At 37.5% G+C, this 25,318-nt stretch overlaps 1 protein-coding gene across 4 annotated transcripts in view; it reads left to right on the forward strand.

The window, feature by feature from the left end:
* The window catches only part of samd12 (sterile alpha motif domain containing 12), a 112,909-nt gene that overhangs the window by 28,459 nt on the left and 59,132 nt on the right, over nt 1-25,318 (forward strand). For 3 of the 4 annotated variants that reach the window (XR_010544843.2, XM_065290457.2, XM_065290446.2), the window contains exons 4-5: nt 6,035-6,175; nt 12,519-12,601. Coding sequence is in view for 3 of the 4 variants with exons in the window: in XM_065290457.2 (XP_065146529.1) it covers nt 6,035-6,175; nt 12,519-12,601 (224 nt within the window). In the remaining variant the exon portion in view is untranslated. The remainder of the gene's footprint in view (nt 1-6,034; nt 6,176-12,518; nt 12,602-25,318) is intronic. The other variant, XM_065290464.2, reaches the window with a different exon arrangement.

Genomic DNA, 25,318 nt, shown 5'->3' on the forward strand with positions numbered 1-25,318 from the left:
TGAACCAGCTTTTTGGGGGCGTTTAAGTGTTTGCCAGTGATATAATTTGTTATGGAAAAAGTATATAAAATCTAAAGTTTTGAGAACTGAGTGCCTATGACTTTTGGAATATGGAGGACCACAAGAGTCATGCAAAATGTAATAAAGAACTTCAATACTTAATAACTACCTGGACAATAAAAAATAGCAATTAATAGGTTTGTTTAAAAATGTATTAATTAATCTATAAATACATATAAATGATAAAAAAATCATTGTAACATTTTATTAGGCAATAAAAAGTGAGATTATAAAAATAATGTAGAAATAAAATATTAATCCATTAATAAATAGTTCAAATTAATATAACAATTTACAAAAAGAATATAAAACACTCAATAAGTTCATCATTTTAAATTGCATTTATAAATTCTTAATTAAATAATGGAATTTCAAAATGTGTTTCAAAAGATTTAAAAAGAGAAATAAATAAGTGAATAGAGAAGCTAAAACGAAAAGCAAATCGAATAGCGAAAAGAATAAGGAGAACCATCCGGAAATGAAAACAGAAATGTTAAACGGAAATGCCCTTTTAAATGCCTAATTTAAACCTGTATTTGTAGTTCAATTTATAAATCCAGTTATTTGTTTCTCTTTTTAAATCGCTTTTTGAAATACACTTTGAAATTCCATTATTTAATTAAGAATTTATAAATGCAATTTAAAATGATGAACTTATTAAGTGTTTTATGTTGTTTTTGTAAATTGTTATATTACTTTGAACTATTTATTAATTGGTTAATATTTCATTTCTACGTTATTTTCATAATCTCACTTTTTATTGCCTAATAAAATGTTACATAATGATTTTTTTGTAACTTTGTCTATTTATTTAGATTATTTAATGAATTTTTAAACAAATGTATTAATTGCTATTTTTATTGTCCAGGTAGTTATTAAATATTGAAGTTCTTTATTACATTTTGCATGACTCTTGTGGTCCTCCATATTGGACCCCTATATGCGTTAAACTTGATATATCTCTCTTGTTTATTTCTGTGAATTGTGTGCGAACATGATTGCCATTTTTCATTTTCACCTGCACCAAAGCACCTGTTTTGCTTAATTAACTGTTTGGCACCAAAGTCACATTTCAAGTGTCCCACAAGCATTCTTCATCAATGCAAATGAGATAATTTTGCAGCATTTCCTGGCTTGTTAGATGATACTCTACAGTATATAAAGCTATGTAGGGAAGTTTTTGGCAGATGCTGTCAGGCTCTGTGATGGTTTGATGGGCTAGTAGTGTATCTGCCAGATGTGTGTGTGTGTATGTGAGAGAGAATAAAAGGTCCCCTCAGGACTCATAAACGCAGCTGCAGTTAAACTATGTGAAGTATGCGACAGTATTACCTGAGGAGTTTCCTTCACCAAGTGAAGTCGTGCTCGTTCACTGTGAGAGTTTTGTCAGAGAAAGTGAGGTTAATTTCCATCTTTAAAGGCCCTAGAGCCTCGCTGTCTCTCATCTTACCTGTCTCGTCCCTCTCTCACCCTTCCTGTCATTACCCCTGTTGCTGAAGCAGTAATTAGCCGGGCTTTTGGTTCACATGTAAAAGGGACAGATCCCAAGTGTGACAGTGCCGGGGAGGGGGAGAGAGAGAGAGAGAGAGAGAGAGAGAGAGAGAGACCGAGCGAGCTCAAAACTAAGTCCATTCATCAGGAATGAAGACTTGCACGCTAGTCCTGTGACCAAAGACGATCAGATTTATCTACCTCGATATCTTAAAGCCAATTCGACTTTTGTTTGTGCCTCCAGCCATAGTTTGATGATTATTGTATCTGCATTGTTTAATGGATAACAGTCACAACAGGATATAAGAGAAGCCAAGTGTGGAGTGTGATTTCAGTCTAATCAGAATGCTGCAATCCAATACGCTGTTAAATTTTTCCCTGTTAATTGCACAAGGATAAGTGGATACAGGCCATGAACTTAGAAAACAGCATTAATGTTTGTACAGACACCTGGCTTAGATATTTCACAGGAATGAGAATTTAAAAGTCTTAAAAAAACAAAACAGCTTAAAGGGCAAATGCACACGATGCACAGGCTAGATATTGTTTGAGTATCATGTGTCATTTTTTAAATGTTAAAGGAGAAGCTACCCAAAATATCATAATTTACTTAACTTCATCCAATCCCCGATGTACACCCAGCATTGGGTCGAAAAGGGACCAACCTAACAATTGAGGTTAAATTAATCCAGAAAATGACTGTTGACCCAACAATGGGTTAAAACAATGTAGCATTTTGGCTTAAAACAACCTAGCAAAGGTTAAATTGCAACCCAATGGATTGCTCGTCCCTTTTTAACCCATCGCTTGTTTAAAATTAACCCATATATAGAGATCAACATGGCGAGGCTTCAAAAAGCACATACCTGTACATCCATTAGTTCATCATTATTTGTGCATCATCATTATTGCTAATGCACCGCCTCCTTTAAGCTTCAAAAAAGCTAGTCACAGACCTATGGCTGACATCACGGACACTAAAGCCATATATTTTCACAATCTATGGGTTAATCGCACCCTGGCGGGCTTGCAGAGGTGTACTTGGGCTCAGGACGTGCAGTGTGATTGCAAATCGTGCGGTTCAAAAGAAGAGACGCCAATTGCGCGACCACTTACCTTCATCTGCTGTTGTAAAAACGTTCTGAAGCATGCCGCAGGGTTACGTGATTGTCCGAGCTGCATATGCGACAGATCAGCTAAGCAATATGAGGGGCATCACGTTGGTTTCCAGTGTTAGGAAAGCGCTTTACTTCCTGTTTTATTTCAAACAATCGCTTCCTAATGACTAAAGTGTGCCTGGGATCGGATCGATCAAAGTACAGTGTGAATGAGTGCTTCTGGGGGAGTAATGAGGGCGGGACAATCACTCTCGGGCATGGTTCGGTTGAGTTCGGTATAATATGAGCGTGCCCTAACTCTCTCCTTTACTGTACTTACTATTTGTTGCAGACATAGACATGGCCTAATTTCGACTGCATGTCTATCCCTCACAGCTTATTTTTCAGTTTAATAATAAACCCAATCGACCATAACTGCGCTCCATAACATCCTTGGGTTGTTTTGTTCTCTGCCGTTTAACGCAGGCGAAAGTAAGATTTTGCTGTGTGACCTGTGAGAACAGGCTACATTTTGCGAATCCTTATCTTGCTGAGACAGCTGTCACCCAATGACCCGCTGTTCCCGCTAAACAACTTCTAAAATGTTTTTATTGGACAGTTACTTGTTTAGAATGGCGTCTTTCCCATTTCCTCCAATTTGTAACTTTTTTCTCATTATTTTTCCCATCTTGTTTCTATCCGCTTCTCTCCATCCTCTCCCCTCCTCTCTTCTCAGTGTTTATATTTCAGACGTTGACTCATGTTCTCAGCGAGATACTCGTGGCAGTGATTCAGGATGAATGCACGCTGAGTTTCTGTTCCTCATTGAGGCGTATTAGCCAAAGGCTGCCAAATGAAGGGATGGTTTGGACATTTACCAACATACTAAAATACCTTAACCCCATCACCTCAACCTACACGCCTCATACATATTGCGATTTTCTGCATCTAATGTTGCGTGACTAAAGAGGCTCCATCTGTGCTCATGGCAACTAGATACACCATTTAAAACAAACAGTACAGATAGCAGCAAATGTGAGAGTCTGAGTTGATCAGACATGAAAAGGGGGTTTTCATCGGTGCCTGTGGTTTTGTTCTAAATTTCTTTCATGCCTTACAAACATCTTATTTTTTGGACTCTCAGAAATGAAAATACAAAAGCTGTCACTGGGGTGATACCATTTCAGAAAGTACACCATTGTATCTAAATGTTACATATAAGGACCTTTGTAAAGCTTTTGTACCTTTTTCACAGTGGGGCCTTTTCTAGTTTAGCTTTCTTTTTTTATTTCTTTTTTTTATTTATTTAAGCAGTAACCATTTTGCACAAAAGGAGTGGGCCTAAGCAAAAGAGCTTATAAGCGCTCTCCTCCAAAATTTAAGGGGCCATGGCATGAAAATCAGAACTCAAACTTTTTCCATGTTTAAGTGCTATGATTGGGTCCCAAGTGCTTCTATCAACATAGAAAATGTAAAAAGGACAACCCAGTAGCTTAGTTTTGACTAAACCATTCTTGTCGGAGCCGATGGTGTAGTGGGCAGCGCCCCGACATATGGTGCAAACGCACTTTCAGCGACCCGAGTTCGAATCCCGGCTCGAGGTACTTTGTCAATCCCATACCCTCTCTCCACCCTCTACTTTCCTGTCGTCTCTCAAACTACTGTCTAAAAAAACATTCTTTACAAGCACATAAAAAATAGATAATTGAAATTTGGCTCTCCTTGTGATGTCATAAGGAGCTCTTATTATAATAATACCGCCCCTTAATTGAACCACAGCACTGCCATTTAGTGCAGAGAGAAAGAGAGAGAGAAAATAGTTCACAACACAATTGAGTTTCAACAAACCACCATCATTGTGATCAGTGTTTTCACTTCATCAGCTCATTTGCATTTTTAAGGACACACCCAAAACGGCACATTTTTGCACACACCTACCAAGTGGCAATTTAAACTTGCTATAATAAATTATTTATATGGCATTTCGAGCTAAAACTTCACATATGTGCTCTGGGGACACCAAAGATTTATTTGACATCTTAAAAAAGTCTTGTGACATGGCCCCTTTAATAAATATTTCTCATTTTACAGTAGTACAAAAAACCATAATACAAAAGCAAAAAATGGATTAGATACATTTGCATATCTGATCATGCTAGCAATGCTCCTAATGACAATTCATTTTTTCTTCTTTACTTTTCTAAAATCTTTTGTATGTATTTATATTTAAACAGGTTGATATTTGGACATCGTTTCATCTCCAAGTTATTCCACAATCGCATCCCATTAACTGTAAGGCTAAAACTTTTCAAGGTTGTACTATGTTTTAGAAACCTTATGTTGTTCCAAACTTGTAGGGCTTCGACTGTGACTTAATTATTACAAAGTAATCATTTATTATTATAAATAATATAGTACTTAATTTGATTATTTAAATAAGATAATAAAATAATACATTTAATAAAATTTAAATCAATTTTGTAGCGCCGTAAACATCTGTATTTTGTTTTTTGTGTGTGTGTGTGTGTGTTTTTTTTGCAGAATTGCCTTATTAATATTATTCTTTTTTTATATATATATTTTTACGGGCTTTAAACAGGCTTCCCTGCAGTTTTCTAATAAACAGCAGCATTTAATTTTTCCTGTTTGTTCTCGCCTTTTAATTTCATTTAATATTTTTTTGCATAACCACATAAAATCTTCTTAAGTGGTTTCGGGTCAGTTAAATAGTCGGTTTGTCTGGCTTTTAGTGGGTTTTTCAGCCACGTGCGGCTTTCCTCCCCGCATGAGACACGCTGAGCTTTAAAAACTTGATCATTAGGGAAGCACATGAGCGAGTGACGGGAGATGAACATTCACGCTCGTAATGCGACATAATCACCTTGAATTGTGCTCAGCTGCATCTGAAAAATGTTCTCTTCTCTATAGATAATGACGCCCAGTCACGAAAAAACAACCAATTATTCATTTTCATCCTGGTGTAAATGCGTTAGTGGCATTTCTGCATCAGTACCCTATGGCACAGTGTGATATGGGACAATGGCTTTAACTCAGGGTGCGCCAATGGCAGTTATTAACTGGTGCATTGATGGACAGTATTTGACTATAAGGGGCGATGATTAAAAATGGCGGTGAGCTTAGTCTGACCTTGACCATATTTTATCTAGTTTCAAGTCTATTTCATTTTGCTAATTACAATATATTCTCATTAAGTCCTTGTATTGTAGGATATTACAAAACTTATTACACAGGGGGTTTGATAATAGCCTCTTAAAAATGAAAAGATCAGTTATGATTTATAAGCCTATGCAGTTTTAGTACTGTCTAATTTGTAATGTTTTTCCTTTTAATGACCGATCTGGTTTCATGGGCGTGTCTGTGTGCAGGTCGAGCTCTGATGAGGCTCACTGACAGAAAGTTGGAGAGGATGGGCATCATGCAGGAGAGTCAGAGGCAGTTCATCCTACAGCAGGTGCTTCAGCTTCGCGTCAGAGAAGAAGTACGCACCCTGAAGCTGCTTACACAAGGTACATACACCCCCACACACACCCAAACCTATAATAGTATACATGTAAACATCATTACTGACCTTATAGTCAGCATTAAGATTGAGGAGAACCCGGTGCTGACATGCATAAGAAAGGACAGCACGTTGATGCAGACAGGAGGTTTAATCCTTCAGTGATGGACATTACTTTTGAGAGAAATCACAAATGTCAGAGTTTAGGTTTCAGCCTCCGTCCACATAAAAAGAAGGCTGTGTACCGGCGGTTAAGCTGGCGGTTGCATTTAGCTATAATTCCAGAAGAACATGGAAAATTACTTGATGGTTTATAGGAATGTTCCAGGTTTAGCGGTCAGAAAGTTGTTACCATTCAAAAAATTTATCATCCAGTCAAAATGATCAGTAAAGCATCCTGTTATCATGTTACAGTAACACTTACATAAAATGGGTAAGTTTGCTACACACAGGTAATGGGTTTGATCCCCCATACTGATAATGGCCATGTCACAAGACTTTTTTAAGATGTCAAATAAATCTTCGGTGTCCCCAGAGCACATGTGAAGTTTTAGTTCAAAATACCATATAAAAAATGTATTACAGCATGTTAAAATTGCCACTTTGTAGGTGTGTGCAAAATGTGCCGTTTTGGGTGGGTCCTTTAAAATGCAAATGAGCGGATGAAGTGCAAACACTGATCACAATGATGGTGGTTTGTTAAAATTGAAACTCAATTGTGCTGTGACTTACTTTCACTCTCTCTCTTTCTATCTGCACTAAATGGAAGTGCTGTGGTTGGGGCGGTATTATTATAATAAGAGCTCCTTGTGACATCATAAGGAGAGCCAAATTTCAACAACCTATTTTTATGTGCTTGTAGAGAATGGTTTACCAAAACTAAGTTACTGGGTTGATCTTTTTCACATTTTCTAGGTTGATAGAAGCACTGGGGCCCCAATCATAGCACTTAAACATGGAAAAAGTCCGATTTTCATGCCATGGCCCCTTTAACATATGTTTTGTAGCTCAAATGGTTGAGTATGCAAATACTGTAACAATGCTAACGTCAACATTTTTAGGGACTGAATAAATGTAAAGCTTGAATAAGAGCCCTAAGTGAAGGAACTTCGCTGAAGGATCGTTCATCCTTAAAATCTAATGTAACTCATTTTAAATATAGGAAAGGTTATGTCACTGTACTGTTTGTTCATTGACTGTCGGCAATTTCAGCTTTACTTCTGTGAGCGGTAATGCAAGCAGTCATGCTTTGTAGACTGTGTACAAACAGACGGATGGCTTGTATCACTCATTAAATCTAGGTGAAGGCAAAACTCTCCATAAGTGCATCTGGAAAGGCCACTTGGATACACACAGGCAGACATTAGCTGCTGTCTGCAGGGACTAACAGTTTTACTGTCTTCTGGCATTAGGGTATCATGCAGACAGACAATAATTAACCTTTAGGGCACGCTGGACCATGCAGGGAAAATAATTAGATTCTGGCCACTGTGAATGCTGGTGGGAAAGACTGTAGTATGAGACTTTATCAGTTACAGTAAAGCAGCCAGTACAAGTCACTCATTGTTCATACCCCATGTAGCTGTCCACATGGTGGGAATCATGGATTTGGCTGCTTCGTGCTGTTGAGGACAGGGCCTGACACAGCACATGGTTTCTATCATTTAGTTCAATGAATGCAAGATACAGTATGTGACTTTAAAGGAAAAGTTAAATACTTGTAGTTTTAAAGTCATTGTGTTTATTTCTGTGGAATACGAAGACAGAAATAGTACAAAACCTGTCCGTCTGTTTATCCATCCATCTATGTTTTCAGACTTGTGATTTTGACAGTACAAGTACCAAAATCAAAATGAAATCATCTACTGTATACAAAATGAACCCCACTCATAGATACCAAACATGCAGAACAGATGGCTCGCAAAACAGCTCTACAATTGTTCGTGGGCATTGAGACTAATGAGAAATAATCATTCAGTCATAATTGCTTCTCATTAGTGTTTACATACTGCTTTTAGACCTGTAACTATGACTACCTCAGATGTTTCACTTCAAGGGAAATAAAAAACCATCCACACAGTTTGATAAAAATAGATGTTCTCAAGATTTAGGTAGTTAATAGACTGGGTGCTTGAAACGGAAACTCTACTGCATACAACAACTTTAACAAGTTTGTTTCCATTTTGTTTAAGTACTTGAAATGTTCAATACATTGAAATTAATTCACAGGGGTTAGGAATAGAGTTGGGCATCGTTTCAAATTTATCGGTTCCGATTCCAAATTCGATTCTGCTTATCGATTCTGATTCCTAACGATTGTTGGTTTTGATTCCAAAGGGGTGAAACGCAATAAAATTCAAGCCTTATACTAGGTATGTGAGTAAAATGTTTAACATGGTCAAATGCTAAAACTAGTTGTTTAGAAGAAAGAGTTTGAAAAATCATTTAAAACGATACCAATACCATGTTTATGGGTTCAAAAATAACAATATACTGGCCATTGAAACTCAATGTCATCACTTTATTTTGTCCCTTGTTACCCATTTTTCGGGTGGTAAAACTCCTGTGGTCTTCGTTAAAATTCTTTGAAATTTTGTTCACTTGTAGTTTAGCAATTAAACTAAATGTCTATTTCAATTTCAAGAATGTTTTTACTCCGCTCGTAACCTGAGGAAATATGAAGTTGCGTCGAGCAGAACAAAAAGACGATAGCCGCAACAGCAGAGATAGTTGCATACCTACTTATACTGAACACAAAAAGGAGGCTACATAAGAACGTGTTTAGGAGCTGCAAAACTTTTAAACAAACAAAATGATTTTTAGACCATTTTCCCTCGTAACACAACACCTACCTAAATGTTGGGCCACTCAATTCGGGCCATTCGCGCAAACTAGACAAATGCGGAATCGCATCTACCGCGCCATGCTAAACGCCTCATTCGCGCCACAAGACCTCCAGACGCGTGTCAACGTGTCTTCACATTGACTTAACATTGAAATCACTCACGCTTGACCCCTCTATCACGGCTGGTCTGACATTGATCTTTCACACGCGGAAGTACTGTAAGCGCAAAGTAACGCTTAAAAGTCTCCCCTAAAATAAAAGCTCATGTTACATTTACAGGTTTTGAAGACATGAGAAGAGATACAACAGTATAGCTTAAGACAGATTTCCCATCTGCTTTTTGAACGACTATATGTACCTGTACTATAGGCGGTGACGTCACTGCCTGCGAGAAACCTGACAAATCTCTAATTTCTCTTATTTGAGAAACGGCCAGCATTTCACCTCCACGAGAAATCTCATAATTAATCTCGCGAGATCTTGTCGCACGAAATCTCGTCACACCTACCTTATAGTAAAACTATTGTCATTGCTATAATTAAACTAAAGAGTTTTTGTCATTCAACAAAACAGTCAGGTGACTTTGAGCAACCAAATTTTCATTGCTGGTCATGTATTTAACTAAACTGTTTTTTATGTGTCACTCACTGCAACAGCTAAGTTACTTGACCAATCCACTTTATCTCACTGTGCGACCCACAAGTGGTCTTGACCCACAGTTTAAAAATTGTTTCAGTGCACTGTTAAGTCTGGATCATGAAAGTGTAATAAGGATACAGAGTATTATTTTACTATATGTTTAATACTGGAATATCAATGGGAGTTTTACAAAGCACTGCATTGTATAAAAGGCAAAAGCAATAACTGTCATATATAAATACAATACAAAAATGATGTCTTAGCATGTGTGGTGTGAAAGGGTTTGTGTCAGTGTTTTAGCATCGGTTTTGGGCTGTACATCATGCCAGATGTGCTAATAAATCTCAGAGACAGCGGTGGAGAGATCTGTATTATAAAGTTGATTTTATGTGTGTGTGTGTGAGCGCTCTGGGAAGAGGCTCAGTGGTCTTCTCTCATGGGGTCTTGGTAGGAAGAGGTGCAGATTGGTATCATTATATTTCAGCACTTCTAGGAATCCTTCCTCTCCTCCATGAGGTCAGATTAATTTCATTTTTTTAATTTCCTTCCCAGACGATCCCTGAAGATGTGCTTTCTGAGCCATGTTTGGGAAGATGTGATTAAGTCTTGCTGAAAAAGTGGGTGCAAGCTAGGAAGCAATATATACTCTGATATCATTCCTACAAAAATTCCCGCCGTTAAATGGAGTCCTTAGTTCAGCTTAAGAAGAGTATTTAATCAGGCCGCAATCAGGACGTCTTTGAGTTTGCACATTAGCGGCTCATTTTTACTGGAATGCAAAGGGTTTGGCATCATTAGAAAGGGAGAAGACAGAATTTGTTATTAAAGTCATACAGAGAGACCCGAATGACGACATGTGGCATGAACAGGCTTTTGAATTGGTGTCAATTTATAAGTACTGTCAATTATATCCATATGGAAAAGGTGAATCTGTGTGCTGGATTGTGAAAAAATGATAGGTCTCATAAAAATCCTTTACTTTTAAGGCAGAATGTTTGTCTGTGAATTGTAGTGAATTGTTTTACTTTAAAACGCATACTGTAAAAGCATTTACTGTCAGGCGGAAGTCAATATGAGAGTTGTTTTCTTTTTAACCTTGAAGATAATCAATGCAAACTATGTCGATACAAGCGTAAGTATTCAGAAACAACAAACGGTCATCTATTGACGACAAAGATTTGGTGGAAGACATCCAGAAAATGTGGTTTTATTTGTAAATTAGGCATTTTGAGTCACTCTGGAACCTTTTGATTCTGTAAGCAACCCAAAAAGACATCAAACAATTCTTTTAAATTTTTTTTTTCATCAAGCCAATAGATGTGCAGGATAAAGGAAGGTCACTGTAGCTATTTTCAGGCCTGTAGACCAGAGATTCTCAAACGGGGGGCCGAGATGGTGCCAGGGGGACCCAGTTTTATGAAATTTTATAAAATACAAATAATTATAATAAATTCTGTGTAATTGAACCTCAGAAAAATAATAGCACTACATTGCTTAATTTAATATTAAGTTGTGTTTTAATTAAAATTTAAGTTTTACAATGTTTTATGTCATAAATTTTCTTTGGGGGGCCACGAAGGGATGCAAAAAAGTTTGCAAAAAAAAAAAAGTTTGGGAACTGCCGTAGACAACTCTAGGCCACTAACAAACCAGCTACCAGACCAAGCAAGTGCCATACACTATTGTTGTTTAAATCAGCTCGGTTCCAGACAGGCTACCTATTGCGACATAAGTATATTATCCATATGAGGTATGTGAGTGCTTTGTTCTAGACAAACTAACTATTGCGGGATAAGTACATTTACTGGACATTTTATGTGAATGCTTTGTTAAAGAACAATGTCTAGATTGAAATTGATCATTGTATGTGTTGTCAGTGCTATAATAAAAACAAAATAAATAAGCGCTTTTTTCTAAAGTCTTTATTTGAAAGTGTATAACTCTGGCCCTGGGTGCTCCAGCAATCTGACAGTTGATTCTAGCTAATGTCAGCTTACAGAGGAAAAATGAATTTTTTTCTATCATAATCTATGCTAAAGTTATTTTACTCCAACTGAATGGAGGAATAATATCTTTATATAATTAAACAGAAAACTCTTCAAAGTTACACGCTGCTGTTTGTGACAAATAATCATTATTTAGGTTGTTTTTCATATGATGAACCACCAAATTTTCTTTTTTGTGTTGTAAACACTGTCTTTGAAAGTAAATAACAATGGTTCTGTGTGCTCTAGCAGACTGCAGACAGTTCTGGTTGTTAACAGCAGCAGACAGTAAACACCCAAAAAAAGAATGATCTCTTTAGCATGTCGAATTCAAAAGTTATTTTATTTTACTGAAGGCAGTGAAAATACATTTTCCATATAAAAGTACTTTGTTTTGTTTTGCACATACAATAAATAGCAAGGGATTATTCATGCACCCAACCAAAGAAAATGCATCAAAAATTCAGCATTTATTTTTCTGTGTACAGCATCCAGATGGCAATTACAAGCTGCATTGCTAATAAATGTATGCCGTGATTTGTTTACTGTTGGTTACTAGATTACCAATACCACAGTCATTCGCTCGAACTTGATTGAAACGCATCTAATTCGCATTTGTTTGTTTTTCTTTTTTGCGAATTTAGAAATAATTCGCTTCACGTTTTGATGGAAACCCAGCTTGTTTTTATTAAAGCTGAACATCCGTTGTTTTTATACCATGTTGATCTCATCATTTTTTACCAGTTTTCTCCAACTACCACCCACCTCGGATTAAAATACCCATGAACTCCCCACTTATATTTCTGCTTCAGTCTCTGTGTTCTGTAACAGAACTGCAGCTCTAATCTTAGCTCTGCCATTTTACTTTCCTCTTCATATAGCACCTTGCAGTGCTGCACAACGTGGGCTGTGGAGGTCAGAGAGGGGCCTGTTGCTGCACCATACACCTAAAGAAAAGACAAAGGTGTGTGCGTCTGTGTGTGTGTTTTCAAGGACAGCAGAAGCAGACCCGATGACGCATGTTGTACATACTACTAATAAAACAGAGGTTGAGACCTCTGAAGATGGGAAAACACACACAGGCACACACATACAGTACATAGTGTAGACATGAAATGCTCAGTGTTTGTGAAGGTCAGGAGTTCAGATTTTCACTTGCACTTCCAATATTTTCACTGGCTCAACCACAAATATTTTTAATGGGTATTTAAGGAACATTTTTTTGATGTGACAATAAAAATACAGTACAGTGTCATATTCAGAAAGATTATCAACAATGTTAAATATATTGCAGAACAGTGTATCAGTTTGCAAGCACACATGTACATTGGACATAGTGACACTGGCCTATAGTGTATGGACTGCTGCATGGCCCAAACTTTTTCACAGTATTGAAAAGACAGCTTTTTCATATTAAAATAGCCTGTCAACAACTCCCACATCAGAGATTTATATACATGAATCTTTTAAAAATCCTAAGTATTTTATGCCAAAAATACTTGAAAGCATTGTAATATCGATCATCTCCACACTGAACTAATTTGGACAGATTTCCCCTGGAGGTCTGGCAGGTGTAGCCATCCGCTCAATAAAGAAAAGCATTGTAGCGTTGGCAGGATTAGAAATCAAAAATTAAAATGGCTGTAAGTTTGAGTTTCACAGCGCGGCATCTCGTGCATCGTTTTCCAGAGTGCAGCGTTGCCATTAAAAAGACATTGGCCCGGTTCCGCGCTGTCTGCACCCGCCCATCGGCAGAGCAAAACCACTGAGCTCTCCGTCCGCCAGACGCCAAGATGCTCTCAGAGCTACACTCACACTTGCGTACGCACAAACATCCACTGCAGCGCGCAGATACACACTGGCCATTGCCATGCAGTTGGTTTCCCAGCAATAGGCTGTGGACCTCACCAGTAAGATCAATATTGTGGGCATTAAAGGAGAGAAGGCACTACTGAGGGCTGTTAATGAGATATTTATAGTTTTTTAGCGTTCAGGCCAGGTCAGAGTTGCCAGTGCTCCTTGATGTTGCTCTTTTGATGGTGCCCTTCGGTTCTGAGTGACCTAAAGGCCAAAGCTGTTTGGTCTTTCTCCTAAGAGACGAGTTAAACCAATATGGTTTACGTGAACTGCCATTATTTCAGTTAGATAAAATAACATTATTATACAGTGTGTGAGATATTGAAGCAATAATGCCACACAATAAGTCTGTCTGCACAGAATGTGAATCAAACAATGTTTTTCATTTAGACCAATGAGATTGGGGTGGGTGGGGCTACCCAGAGTGACACAGCTGCAGTGTTGGGCTACTCAAATGTTATATATTACTCATTACTAGTTACTTATTTCAAAGTAATATTTTTTTTGGTAATTGGATCATTTAAATAATTAAATTATTGCCTAAAACTATTTTTTAAACAACTCTGTAATTTAATAAAGCTGTAACATATAAAGAGTTTGGTTCCAAAACGCAATAAATCCATTTTGACAAATTTCTGTAAAAATGTGTTTTCTATAAAAGAAAGTGACAAGATGAAAACCACTATTTTCTGTTAAAAACTTTCACATAGCATCTTTGGGTTATGATAACGTTTAACATTCAAATCCATAATTTGATTTTTAAAAGATTTATTATAAAAACTGATTATTTTTTTCGGCAAAATGCTATAAATCTATTGAATCAATATATAAATGTTCATGAATATAAAAATGTATTTAGTTGACTAGTGGTATACACTGATTAAAAACATAAACATTAATGGCATTAATCAAATCACTTACTTTGTCATATTAATAACACTGTTATTGCTGCTGTCATCCTTGGTAAGTCGTCACTGAACCATTTTGACAGTGATCAGCTGTAAAATGTTTTGGTCCTGCTCGATTTTCATTGACTTCAGGTAAAATAATGGAAGGTTTTTTATAAGATCCTCTGGGGTCAATGTGTTAGCATTACAAAAGCTTGATGCTGTCGTGTAAGAACAAACAACAGCCGGCATTTTTTCTTCGCCCGAGTGCTTCTCATGTAAATTATTTGATTTTGATGGCTTACGTTTCTTCCCCGCCACAGGTTTATCAATGCCATCAAAATTACTATTTTGTTTGTTTGTTGATCCCGAAGTACAAAGTAGATGAGGAAAACTAGGATTCTGTGTGGATTCTGTGCCACCTTTATTGTTTACAATGCGTGGAATGGTGCGCTGTGATTGGTTAAGCGTATTTATTGCATTCTGCAGAGATGGAGGACTGGCGTTTGTCGCAGTTTGGAAAAAAGATGACAGAATAACATGGCGGATATCAGATTTTGCGTAAAAGGAAGAATTTACTTTTTAATACCGACCTGATACAATACTGATTTTGGCGGTAACGCATTTTTTTTAAATGAGTTTTGGAACCAATCTCTTCAGATATACTAAAGTCGTAACGTAATATTATTACATTAATATTATTACTAGTAATTAGTTACTTTCCAACACTGCACAGCAGCAATACCATATTGATAAATGTACTGTAATATCAAAAAAATTCCCGAGCACCATAAAAATGGCATGTCACCGCTCTTTCTAAATGCTAAATTCATAAAACTAGCTTTTCTTTAAGGTTTTGTGTCATGACAAAAGAAGCTAAGCTTTTATTAGCCGTGACAGGCTACAATAAGCCCAATTATGAAACTTTGAAAATCCAGTCTTAAATTACAAGGACTGGAGTTTGATTCAGTAGGCAGGTGCATGAAAGGGAAAACACACGATACGCCACAAGAGCTCGTCTCTGCATGAGCAGTGACCTCTCCAAACCGTATAAACAGCTGTTTGACTTCGATGGATAAATGGTCTTAATTATGAGACATTTTCACTGCAAGCTTCTGACAAATACACCTAATTTTCCCTCTCGGTTGACCCAGGGGTTCCACCTCTAATTTTTTCAATGTGCCTGATTGTTGCTTTTCACTGGACTATTGAACGTTTTCTCCCTGCTGTGCCAAAACACACACACACTTTTTTTCCCATCCATACGTTCTCTTTTCTGTGAAGAATTGCTGCTACATTCTCCAGGTCTGATCAACAATCTATCATTAGCCCTAATTGGTGCTGTTACACATTTAATTGCCTGCCAAAATGTCTCTTTCCCGCTCTCTTGTTGAGCATGATGAGAAGTGATTATTGTCTACAGTCTTCAGTTGGGGAAAATGGACAGATTGTATGAAGTAAACTAATTGAGAAACTGTATGCACTGTTCTTCATTACATATTAGTTTTGGTTTGCTTGTAGATCAGATGCCATTGAAAGGCATCCAGGCACCCACTCAAAAAATTAAAGTTTTGTAAGGCCATCCTTGTAATGACCATTTCTTGAGAAAGGTCTGGGAAGAGTTAATGCATGTACAGTATGCTTGGGTTAGGTTTGTCATTAGAAGATTCAGTTAGGTTGTCAGTGCCCCGTGGTTAGTGAGCTGACATACAGTATAGCACCAATGTGCTCACAGTGACCTGAGTCAGATTTCTGTCTCTGAGGTCCTTTGCCAGTCCCGCTCTGCTATCTCCATCGCTCGATGCGAAGTTTGTTACAACATGTATGTAGCCCGTCATGCGTGTGGTACATCACATGTCTTGTCAAAATAAGTGCCTGCTGCAGATGCGTCTAAAGGGTTTATGATAAAAGAGATGCTTGTGTTTGTCAGATACTCGCATAATCTCATGCGTAATCAGAGTTTACTGTTAAGGAAGTGTCTTGCGTGTATTTTGTGAACTTGAGCGTCTCTTTTATTATAAACAGTTTTGACGCATGTGCAGCAGGCACTTATTTTGACAAAACAAGTGATGCACATGGTTCACATGATGCAACAAACACATATTTTGAACCCAAGCAACACACATGACACTCCGAACACTTATTTAGAATTAGCGCCCCTAGGATGAGCAGTCACGAGCCGCCACTGTTCTCTCCAATATTCTGTCTAAATAAAGGCACAAAAAAGCCAACTTAAAAAAAAAAGTAAATAGTAACTAGACATTTTTTGCATGGTAACTGTAATATTATTACAAAAAAAATGTAAAAAGGCACAAAAAAGCCAACTTAAAAAAAAAGATTTGGATAGGTTAGGTTAGGTTATTTTCGTTTTTTGTTATCTGATATCACTGAGCCATCTCATTTTTCTTCCGCTCCCCTCCAACCACATAGCCTGTAATGGGCTTTTCTAATCTAATCACTTCCCAATTAATAAAATCAGATTTTTTTCTGCTAAGATTTTTCAGTATTAAATATATTTTTTTACTTTGCAATCTGGAAATGGATTGCAAATGCTTTTAGATGCAAGTGTGCTTAATGTTTTATTTTGATGCATTTAATATTTTTTAATTTTTCATTGTTAATGCAATGCCATGTTGCTGAAAAATCTGACTTAAATCCGTGTTTTTTCCTCTTTGCTTTTTCCCAAAACATCCTCTGTGTGAATGTGCATTAAGTCCCAGCTGTTATCAAATTATTATGAGCTCTGGCTTACATCAGCCGCAGTGTGTCAGAGCCTCACAGAATCACACACTGTGGATTGGTTTAAACCGGTCTGGCCCTTGATAGGAATCAGTATATAAATATTTACAGACTAGGATTGCCTGAAGGATGGGTACTGATGAGACTTATTTGTAAGTAACTGATTGGTACCTTTTGTGTGTGTGTGTAAATGTCAAATTGTTTGTGCCCTCTACCTATTCCTCTATGTAAGTATTTTGGAGTATACGTTTCAGAGTAGCTGCGGGCTTAGATTGCCCCCTATTAAAGATTTACGCTCTTCGCAGGGGTAGTTATTAAGCCCCTGGGCCCCTTTATGACACTTACTTTCAGTTTGATGGTAACATTGTGAGAAAATTAAAGTCACTTCTTCGAAAGGGCCCTTTATGTTATTCTGTTTGGTTGATCTTCTGCAGGCCTTTGATACATAAAGTCTTTGTGTTTCCACTTTATATGCATATCTTCTGTTTATAAGATGGACTTCCGAAAATCCACAGAGATGGTAGTGGAAGAAGTAACAAACATAGTAGCAAGTAGTAAATTCACCCATCAGACATTGAATGAAATTCAACAGCATCACTTTTTCTTGTCATCATCTCCATCTAATGTTATTATCCGCTTTAATCGCTCACCCCCTCCTCTTGATAGCTTTCCTGATAATGAAAAATCAGTCAAAACCACCCGTGCATCGAAGAAAACAAGTTTTCTGCATCCTCTTTCCACCTCAGATGTTTCCTCATCGAGTGATCTGTCCAAACTGAGCGTGGGCTAAACATGGCAAGAGATGCTCATATTTTACGTACCTTATTAGTGTTGAGATGTTATATTTCGGCTGAATTGGGCTCAATGAGAACCAGAAGGAGCGATGCGGCCATCACCTGTTCTGACAGAGGCCAGACGGAGGAACGCAGATGGTGCCTTGTTTCAGCCAATGGTGTGCCAATACATTTGTGATGGATTGATCATGAGCCCGCTTCCAGTCGCGGTCAGTAGACTTGCCTCTGTTGCAAGGTCTGTTTTTTAAAATGTCTGCCCCTGCTATGATTTGTTGTGCTGGAGTTTTATTCAATACACAACTTCAGTGGCCAAGAACAAATGGTCAATTAATGCTCCCTCGCTGTCAAAAAACCCTTTCAAAAAGTACACCTTTGCACCCAAAAAGTTCGTAATAATACATCACGGGTACATATTTGGTGCTTTTTCATTGCATAATACGCCACGGTTTAGGTCGGGTCAGCTCACCTCACATTGGCTTGGTTAGCATTTCTATCGAGTTTAGTAACACTTCGGAGTGGGAGGGATTATAGGCGTGTTGTTATATTTGTGTGCCTACTGCTGTGACATCATACAAGTGAGCGCGTCGTTGCACATTCCCATACATTTTTTAATTTATGTGTGCCACAAAATTAAAATTGACCACCACAAATAATTGTTTGCACATCGCGTTTATCACTAGCCCTTTTCACACAGATTTTTCGTAAGATACACGGGACAGGCATCCTGGAATTTTACGGGACCGCTTGATATTTTATTCATTCACACTGCCAAGTTTACACGGCATCTGATGGTCCCGGAAAGACACGTGACATGTTGAAAGTCCCGCCCTCTCTTCTACGCAGCGTCTGAAGTTTGCATATTATTTATTATTTCTCTCTCCAGAAACAACTCGCGTGCATTTTTGTTTATGATAAGACTACAAAGGAGCGCGTGAATGCACAGTTCTATTCTGGTGAATGATCTCAGCTTCAGAGTGTATATTTGACAAGCTCCCTGATTTCTGCTTTGATACAGTTTTCAGACATTTCTCATCGTGATTGTTTATATGCATTTAAAACCCGCATTTTGAGGAGCTGAACAATATATCTCGTTGGGATGACATGCGGGTATTTTCGTTTATTATAGCTCAAATGAGCACGTGACGCGATATTCTTTTATGCTGCTGAATGATCTCCGTTTCAACGCAGTAAGTAACGAGCTAACTTACCTGATATCCGCTTCAGTCTAGTATGCTGACATTTCTCGTAGTGAATGTTGTAAATCCCTGATTTTAAAGAGTTGAACCAACTTCATGTTGCCATTACACGCGCGTCCTCACTACGGCACGTGCGTCACTGTTTATGCGTCTCATATATCATTTCCTGATAACTGCTTCAATCTAGTTTGCAACATTTCTCGTGGTGAATGTTTATATACATGTTATCTCTCGTTGTAAGGAGCTGAACCATAACTTGTGTTGTGATGATGACGCGCGCGTCCTCACTTCGACACGCCCTTTATGGCATTCTTGTTCACACAGAGGGTTACCCGCGTATCTTACTAGGTCCTGTTTCCGGCAACGATCCCAGAAGATTAACGGAACGAGTTTTTGTTCACACAGACGCTTGTCTGGCAATTTTACGGGTATTTTCTGGGACCAGAGGTCTGTGTGAATGAGGTTACTACCTCTGTCTCACATGACGGTTTCTGTACAAACACTCGTGGCGTCAGTAATTTAAGTTGCATTTATGCAAACATGTGGACGTGCGCGTCGTGAATGTGCCGCCACAAACTGCAAGTCTGGAAAAAAGTTGGTATGTATGGTGTTCCTGATTCTTAACTTGTGGATCTTTTTCATTGCTTAAAGGGAATCTAGGAACTTAAAGGGACACTTTTTTTGAAAATATGCAGCGCACTGCCTGAAAATAGTCCCCTTGGTTACTTTCAATAGCAGGGGGACTATTTGCGGGGAGTGCGTAATATCCCTACGCCTGCTGCAGCCATGTTACATCATGATTATTACACCAGTTTGAGAGTATAGTTCCTAGCCATATCTGCCGAGAAAATCGCAACTTTTAATTTTGCGTCTGTCTTCGTAAACGATGTAACTACAGAAGAGTCAAGTTTTAAATAGAAAAATAACGAAACTCTTTGGTTATTTTTGAGTGTGATGCTAATGGTCTAATCAGATTCGATGGATTATGCTAAGCTATGCTAAAAGTGCTAGCGCCAGACCCCGAGATCAGCTGAATGGATTCCAAAACGGTAAAAATCACTTGTTTAACCCTAGGGGAGCTGTAAGAATTAGCATATTTTCAAAAAAAGTGGAGTGTTCCTTCAAAGCAAAGCAAATATGACAACAGGTTTACTCGAGACAGTGCAAGCTAGCATGAAGGTAAAGCTAATCTTTACATTTTAGCGATGACACTGGTAGTGACGATTCTCTCAGACCAATCAGTGACCTACAATGTTTTTGCATCACATTTTGGTATCAGCTCTTATTATGTGTATCCATCATTTGTTACTAAGATAATCAGAATTAGGAATGCCACCTAACAGCGTCATTGAAAGAGACTAGTCGTTGACGGCGTGCACACACAATGAGTGTTGCAGTCTACATATAAGCAGAATTAACGTATATAGATTTCAATGTATCCACCTGCTACCATTTTAACACGATTTTGTTTCCTTGAAATTTGATTGAATAACATGCTTTTCCCTATCATATTTCAGGAAGTTGTGTAAAAGCATCCAGTGGGATTAGAGGTTGCCAGATTTAGGAAGTGTGTTTGCTTTCTCTGCTATTTGTATCAGGCGGTCAGTGACTGTGGGTGGTCCGTAGGCATTTGTCTCATTAAAACAGCTGTACCCAGATGTGATGTTGTGAATTCAAACTGTATAAGGAGGTTAGGTTGATTTTACTGTTGGAAATAGTAATATTGTACTGATTAAAATATAACACGCTGTAGCATGTTGAAAAATATTGTTAAAAAGCATTGCTTAGCTGTCATAACAGAATTAATGGTGTGTTATTTGCAGTTTGGTGTCAAGGCGGGTTGTGTTTTTATGCTTATTTGATGCATATAAACAGGCAGTGTTGTCTATCCACACATTGTATATGCTGCATTAAAACGAATATATATATATATATTTATGATACATGTTACTGCAGGCAATGTTACAACATCCTGAGATTACTCTATGTGCATGCTGAGTGTAAATGTATCCACATTGTTGGTTTTAATGGCATGAGCCTGCTGTAACCAAACCAAACCTAGCAGCATCGGAATAACAACACAAGAAGTGAATCTATTATGATAAATCATGTTTTGTTTTGTTTGCATAGCTGAATTTGTGTGATTCTAAATTAAAGCTATCAAATAATATCTACAAAATCCTTTCTATACCAAAAATTCTTTTCTGTCTCCGTTCATGAACTGCAAGTGTCCATTATGTTTTAATGCCACCCCCTGACCACTTTATTTCCACTGCCTTCCTGATTTGCCACGGTCTGCCATATTATAATTTCCGATCGCACGTTCACCCGTGACACGTTCGTTATTAGCCCAATTTTTTGCTTAATTATGACCGCTGAGTGTTTTTTTTCTTATTTAATGATGTGGTTCGGACAGGTGGCGATGCAATATTTGCACATGGCGAGGGAGTCATCTGTCCAACCCCGCACGCTGGCGGTTTTTAATTAAGCCGTGTGATTAAGTAGAGCCGCGCCAGGCATTTCGGCGCCCCGACAAATCAAATCAAACCACCCCCGTCGTGCCTAGCTGCCCTCCCCGCTTCTTTTCAGTACAGGTCAAAGATGTATCCTGTGGCCATTAAGAACAAAGCAGCTCTACCAAATCAATTACAGAGAACAGTGATAAAAGCCCAGCCTGGTTTATTTACACCCGGCGTTCACATAATTGCATTGTTGCGTGTGAATGCAAGCGAGCGGGAGTGTGTCGCACACTTCAGTTTGGAGTGCGTCTCTCTTGCTGGTTTATTGTGGCTCCTTTCATAGTCATTTGTCACACTCGGGGCAGTGATTCATAACAAAGCTGTCTGGATTTAAAGAAAATTTACAATATTCTTCTGAGACTTCTGAGCAATTCACATTTCACAAAGACTCAGCTTTCTGTCACTAAAGAAACTCTGTTGAGAATGTATGTGTCTGTGATTTGACACTTATGTTTTCTCTATGTTTTAAGAGATTAAGAGTTATATTTAGATACACTGAAAAAAATGGACTTGGTGGGTCTTTGAATTTAAATAAAATAAACATGTATATGCAACACAAAATATTTATATTCCTTGTGTAAACATAATTTAATTGATTAAGATGAAAATGTTTTGTTTGAATGTAAAATGAACACATTATTCTCACATTGATTAAAATTGATTGAATTGAATACTTAATGCAATAAAATTGAGTTTGCACACAAAATGGCACCTCCTGAGCAGAAGGTGGCAGTAACGCTCAATGAAAAGGACGTCAACTGCCATAAAAGAAGAATAAACATCGTTTGTTTTGGGCGCCAAAATGAGCAGCAGTCAGTCAGAAGAACTCTCTCAGACGGACACCGCGTTATTAAAGTAAGTTCTATTATTTATTTATGTTCACTTTATACGTGATACATCTTCACTAGATAGACAGTTTTTTTGCAATATGTAGCCATTGCAATGACTTGTAGTAAAAATTAGTTTGGAGGAGGTTGGTGGAGTAAGTTAACGTTACAGTCAGTCAGTCAGTAAGTGTAAGGCTCATAAAGAAAAACAGCGTTTTAAAAATGTCAGCTGTATAACGTTATTTCACGTTTGGTAGTTTTATCCGAGTTGAAAACTGTCAGCTTTGAGTTGACTTTTGAGGCACTTTTTACTCAGCTGTTCTATCGAAACGGTTCAGGACAAATAAAACGCTAACCAAACGTTATTCTGTCCAGAGTAATGTTATCCATGTAAATAATTTACCAGATGATATCAATTGACTACATTAATAATGACATTGCGTATGAAACAAACTGTCTGCTTAATCAGATTATCAGACCCGCGTCAGTTATTCGTGACTTCGCTACGCCACGAGCAACACTTGATTCTATTAGAAAAAGCTTTTTGAAATGTCTCGCGTGACGTCTGGTATATTAACTGAAAAAAATTGCCTTATAGTGACCACACCTTAAAGCTGACATTTTCAGAAGAGAACCTTGTTGTTTTAAGATCTAAATTTGTCCAAATTTTGAATGACAGCTATAATACTTATTTCATTATTGCTCTGTGTATGTGTGACCTTCATCATTTGAGGTTATGTTTGATTTCACCTCTGAATATTTCCTCTTATAGGTCCATCATCCTTGCACACACTCAAAAGCATTGGTAAGTAATTCCTATCACTGTTTTACTGCTGTTAGGAGCTAAATCTTATTTTTGTAACTAATATACATGTATTATTCTTTGACTCGCAGTACTCAAATATACAATGGTTGGTTAATCTGTTTTCAGATAAATGCTGAATTTAAAAGAATCACTACTGTCTAATGTTCCTGTGTCACCTGGACCTCCAATCCAAAAACCTGACGAAACTCTTCTATCAGAAAGGAGGACAGCTAGCAAAAAGACTTCAAACAATGAATGATCAAATGACAGAAGTAAGTAATATAGATTCATAGACATAAAAATGTGTAAACATTGTTGGAAGTACAGAAAATGTAGTATGTTTTAGTTACATCTTTTGGCACACGGGTCATTAAAACACCTGGGAAGATTTAAAGGGGTAGTTCACCCAAAAATAAAAATTCTCATCACCGACTCCCTATCATGTTGTTACAAACCTTTATAAATGTCTTTGTTCTGATGAACACTAAGGAAGATATTTTGAGGAATGTTTGTACCCAAACCAATCATAAGCCCCATTCACTTCCATAGTGGGGAAATATAATACTATGGAAGTGAATGGGGCTCATGAACAGTTTGGTTGCAAACATTCCTCAAAATAAATGTCTTCCTTCGTGTTCATCAGAACAAAGACATTTATACAGGTTTATAACAACATGACAGTGAGAAAATGAGATAATTCACTTTTGCTGTGATTGTCAGGTATGGTAGCACACACTCGAAATGTGGCCTCTTTATTTAACTCATTCCAGTCTAGTAAACGCGCACACACACCTGGAGCAGTGGACAGTGCAGCTGCCTTGCTTTGTAACCCATATATTTGTAACCAATTGTAATATGCTGTGGCAATGCACATGGGTCTATATACTTACATTTATATTTGTTTGCATTGTACTAATTTCCAATGACACTTTTATTGTAACAGTAACTTTTTTTCTGTTTCTTTAACTACATTTGTCTGTTTTGTACAGGGCATGGATGAAGTCAGCAACAGTGAGGTCATTTGAAGACACCACTGTTGGGATTTGTGCTCTCAAACAACATGCTTCTTGTGATGAAGAAGAGGATCTTTGTATAGTCCTGGAAGGCATGAAGGTGTTGCAACATCGTGCCATGTTGTTTGAGCTGATGTATGCCTTAAACCTGAGCTATCCTGATCTCTGCTTTATTTTGGAAGAAATCCAAAAGATTTTAATGGAACTGCATTGAGCGTAACTTTAACGAACAGTTTCTTTCAGTGAAAGGATCAGAAAGACTGTGCTGCTCATTTATGTTCTTTCTATTTATCTGTTTTAAGTGTTTTTTCTTATTAAAACATTAACAGTTTGCTGCTCAGAGTTGATTTTGGAAATGGTTGTTGTATTTTGTTTTTGTTGAATCTTTGATTATCAGTTTATACAAATGCTGTAGCTCTGACTTTCTGAAGGATTGATATTTTCCAGTTTGTAAATCCATTTAAAAAATAATAGTACTTACTGTTTTGCATGTCTCTTTGGAATGCAGTGTTTGTGCTTTAGCACTTCTAAATCTACTGTGATAGTAACTATTTTAAACATTTGGGTCAGTTTCACAGATGGGGCTTTTTCTAGTCCCAGACTTTTGCAATGCCTTAATTTGAAAACCTATTGCACTGACATATATCAGTGCCATTGTTTTGTCTCAAGATGTACTCCAGTGTTGTTTTTGTAAGGTACCTGTAGGTTTGTTTGTAAACTTTTTTTGTAAAAAATATCCTAAAATAACTAGGGCCTAGTCATGGATTAATCTACAACCTGTCTGGGAAATTGCCCCTTTATGTATGTACTGCATGTGCTGATTGTTGTAATAGTAATGGACTGTTATTGAATTAATGTGTAGTGATTTAAATTAATTGATGACCTGAAAGCAGTGGTTTGCCTCAATATCACTAAACTTTTGTACAAAACTCTTTGCTTTTTATGCCAATGCAAATGTATTTTGTATTTAAAAAAATAAATAAATAACATTTGGATAATTATGGGTGATTATTCTGGTGCCAGAGACATAATGAAATTGCTTTA

The sequence above is a fragment of the Paramisgurnus dabryanus genome, chromosome 19 (assembly GCF_030506205.2).
Source record: "Paramisgurnus dabryanus chromosome 19, PD_genome_1.1, whole genome shotgun sequence".
Classification (NCBI taxonomy): domain Eukaryota; kingdom Metazoa; phylum Chordata; class Actinopteri; order Cypriniformes; family Cobitidae; genus Paramisgurnus; species Paramisgurnus dabryanus.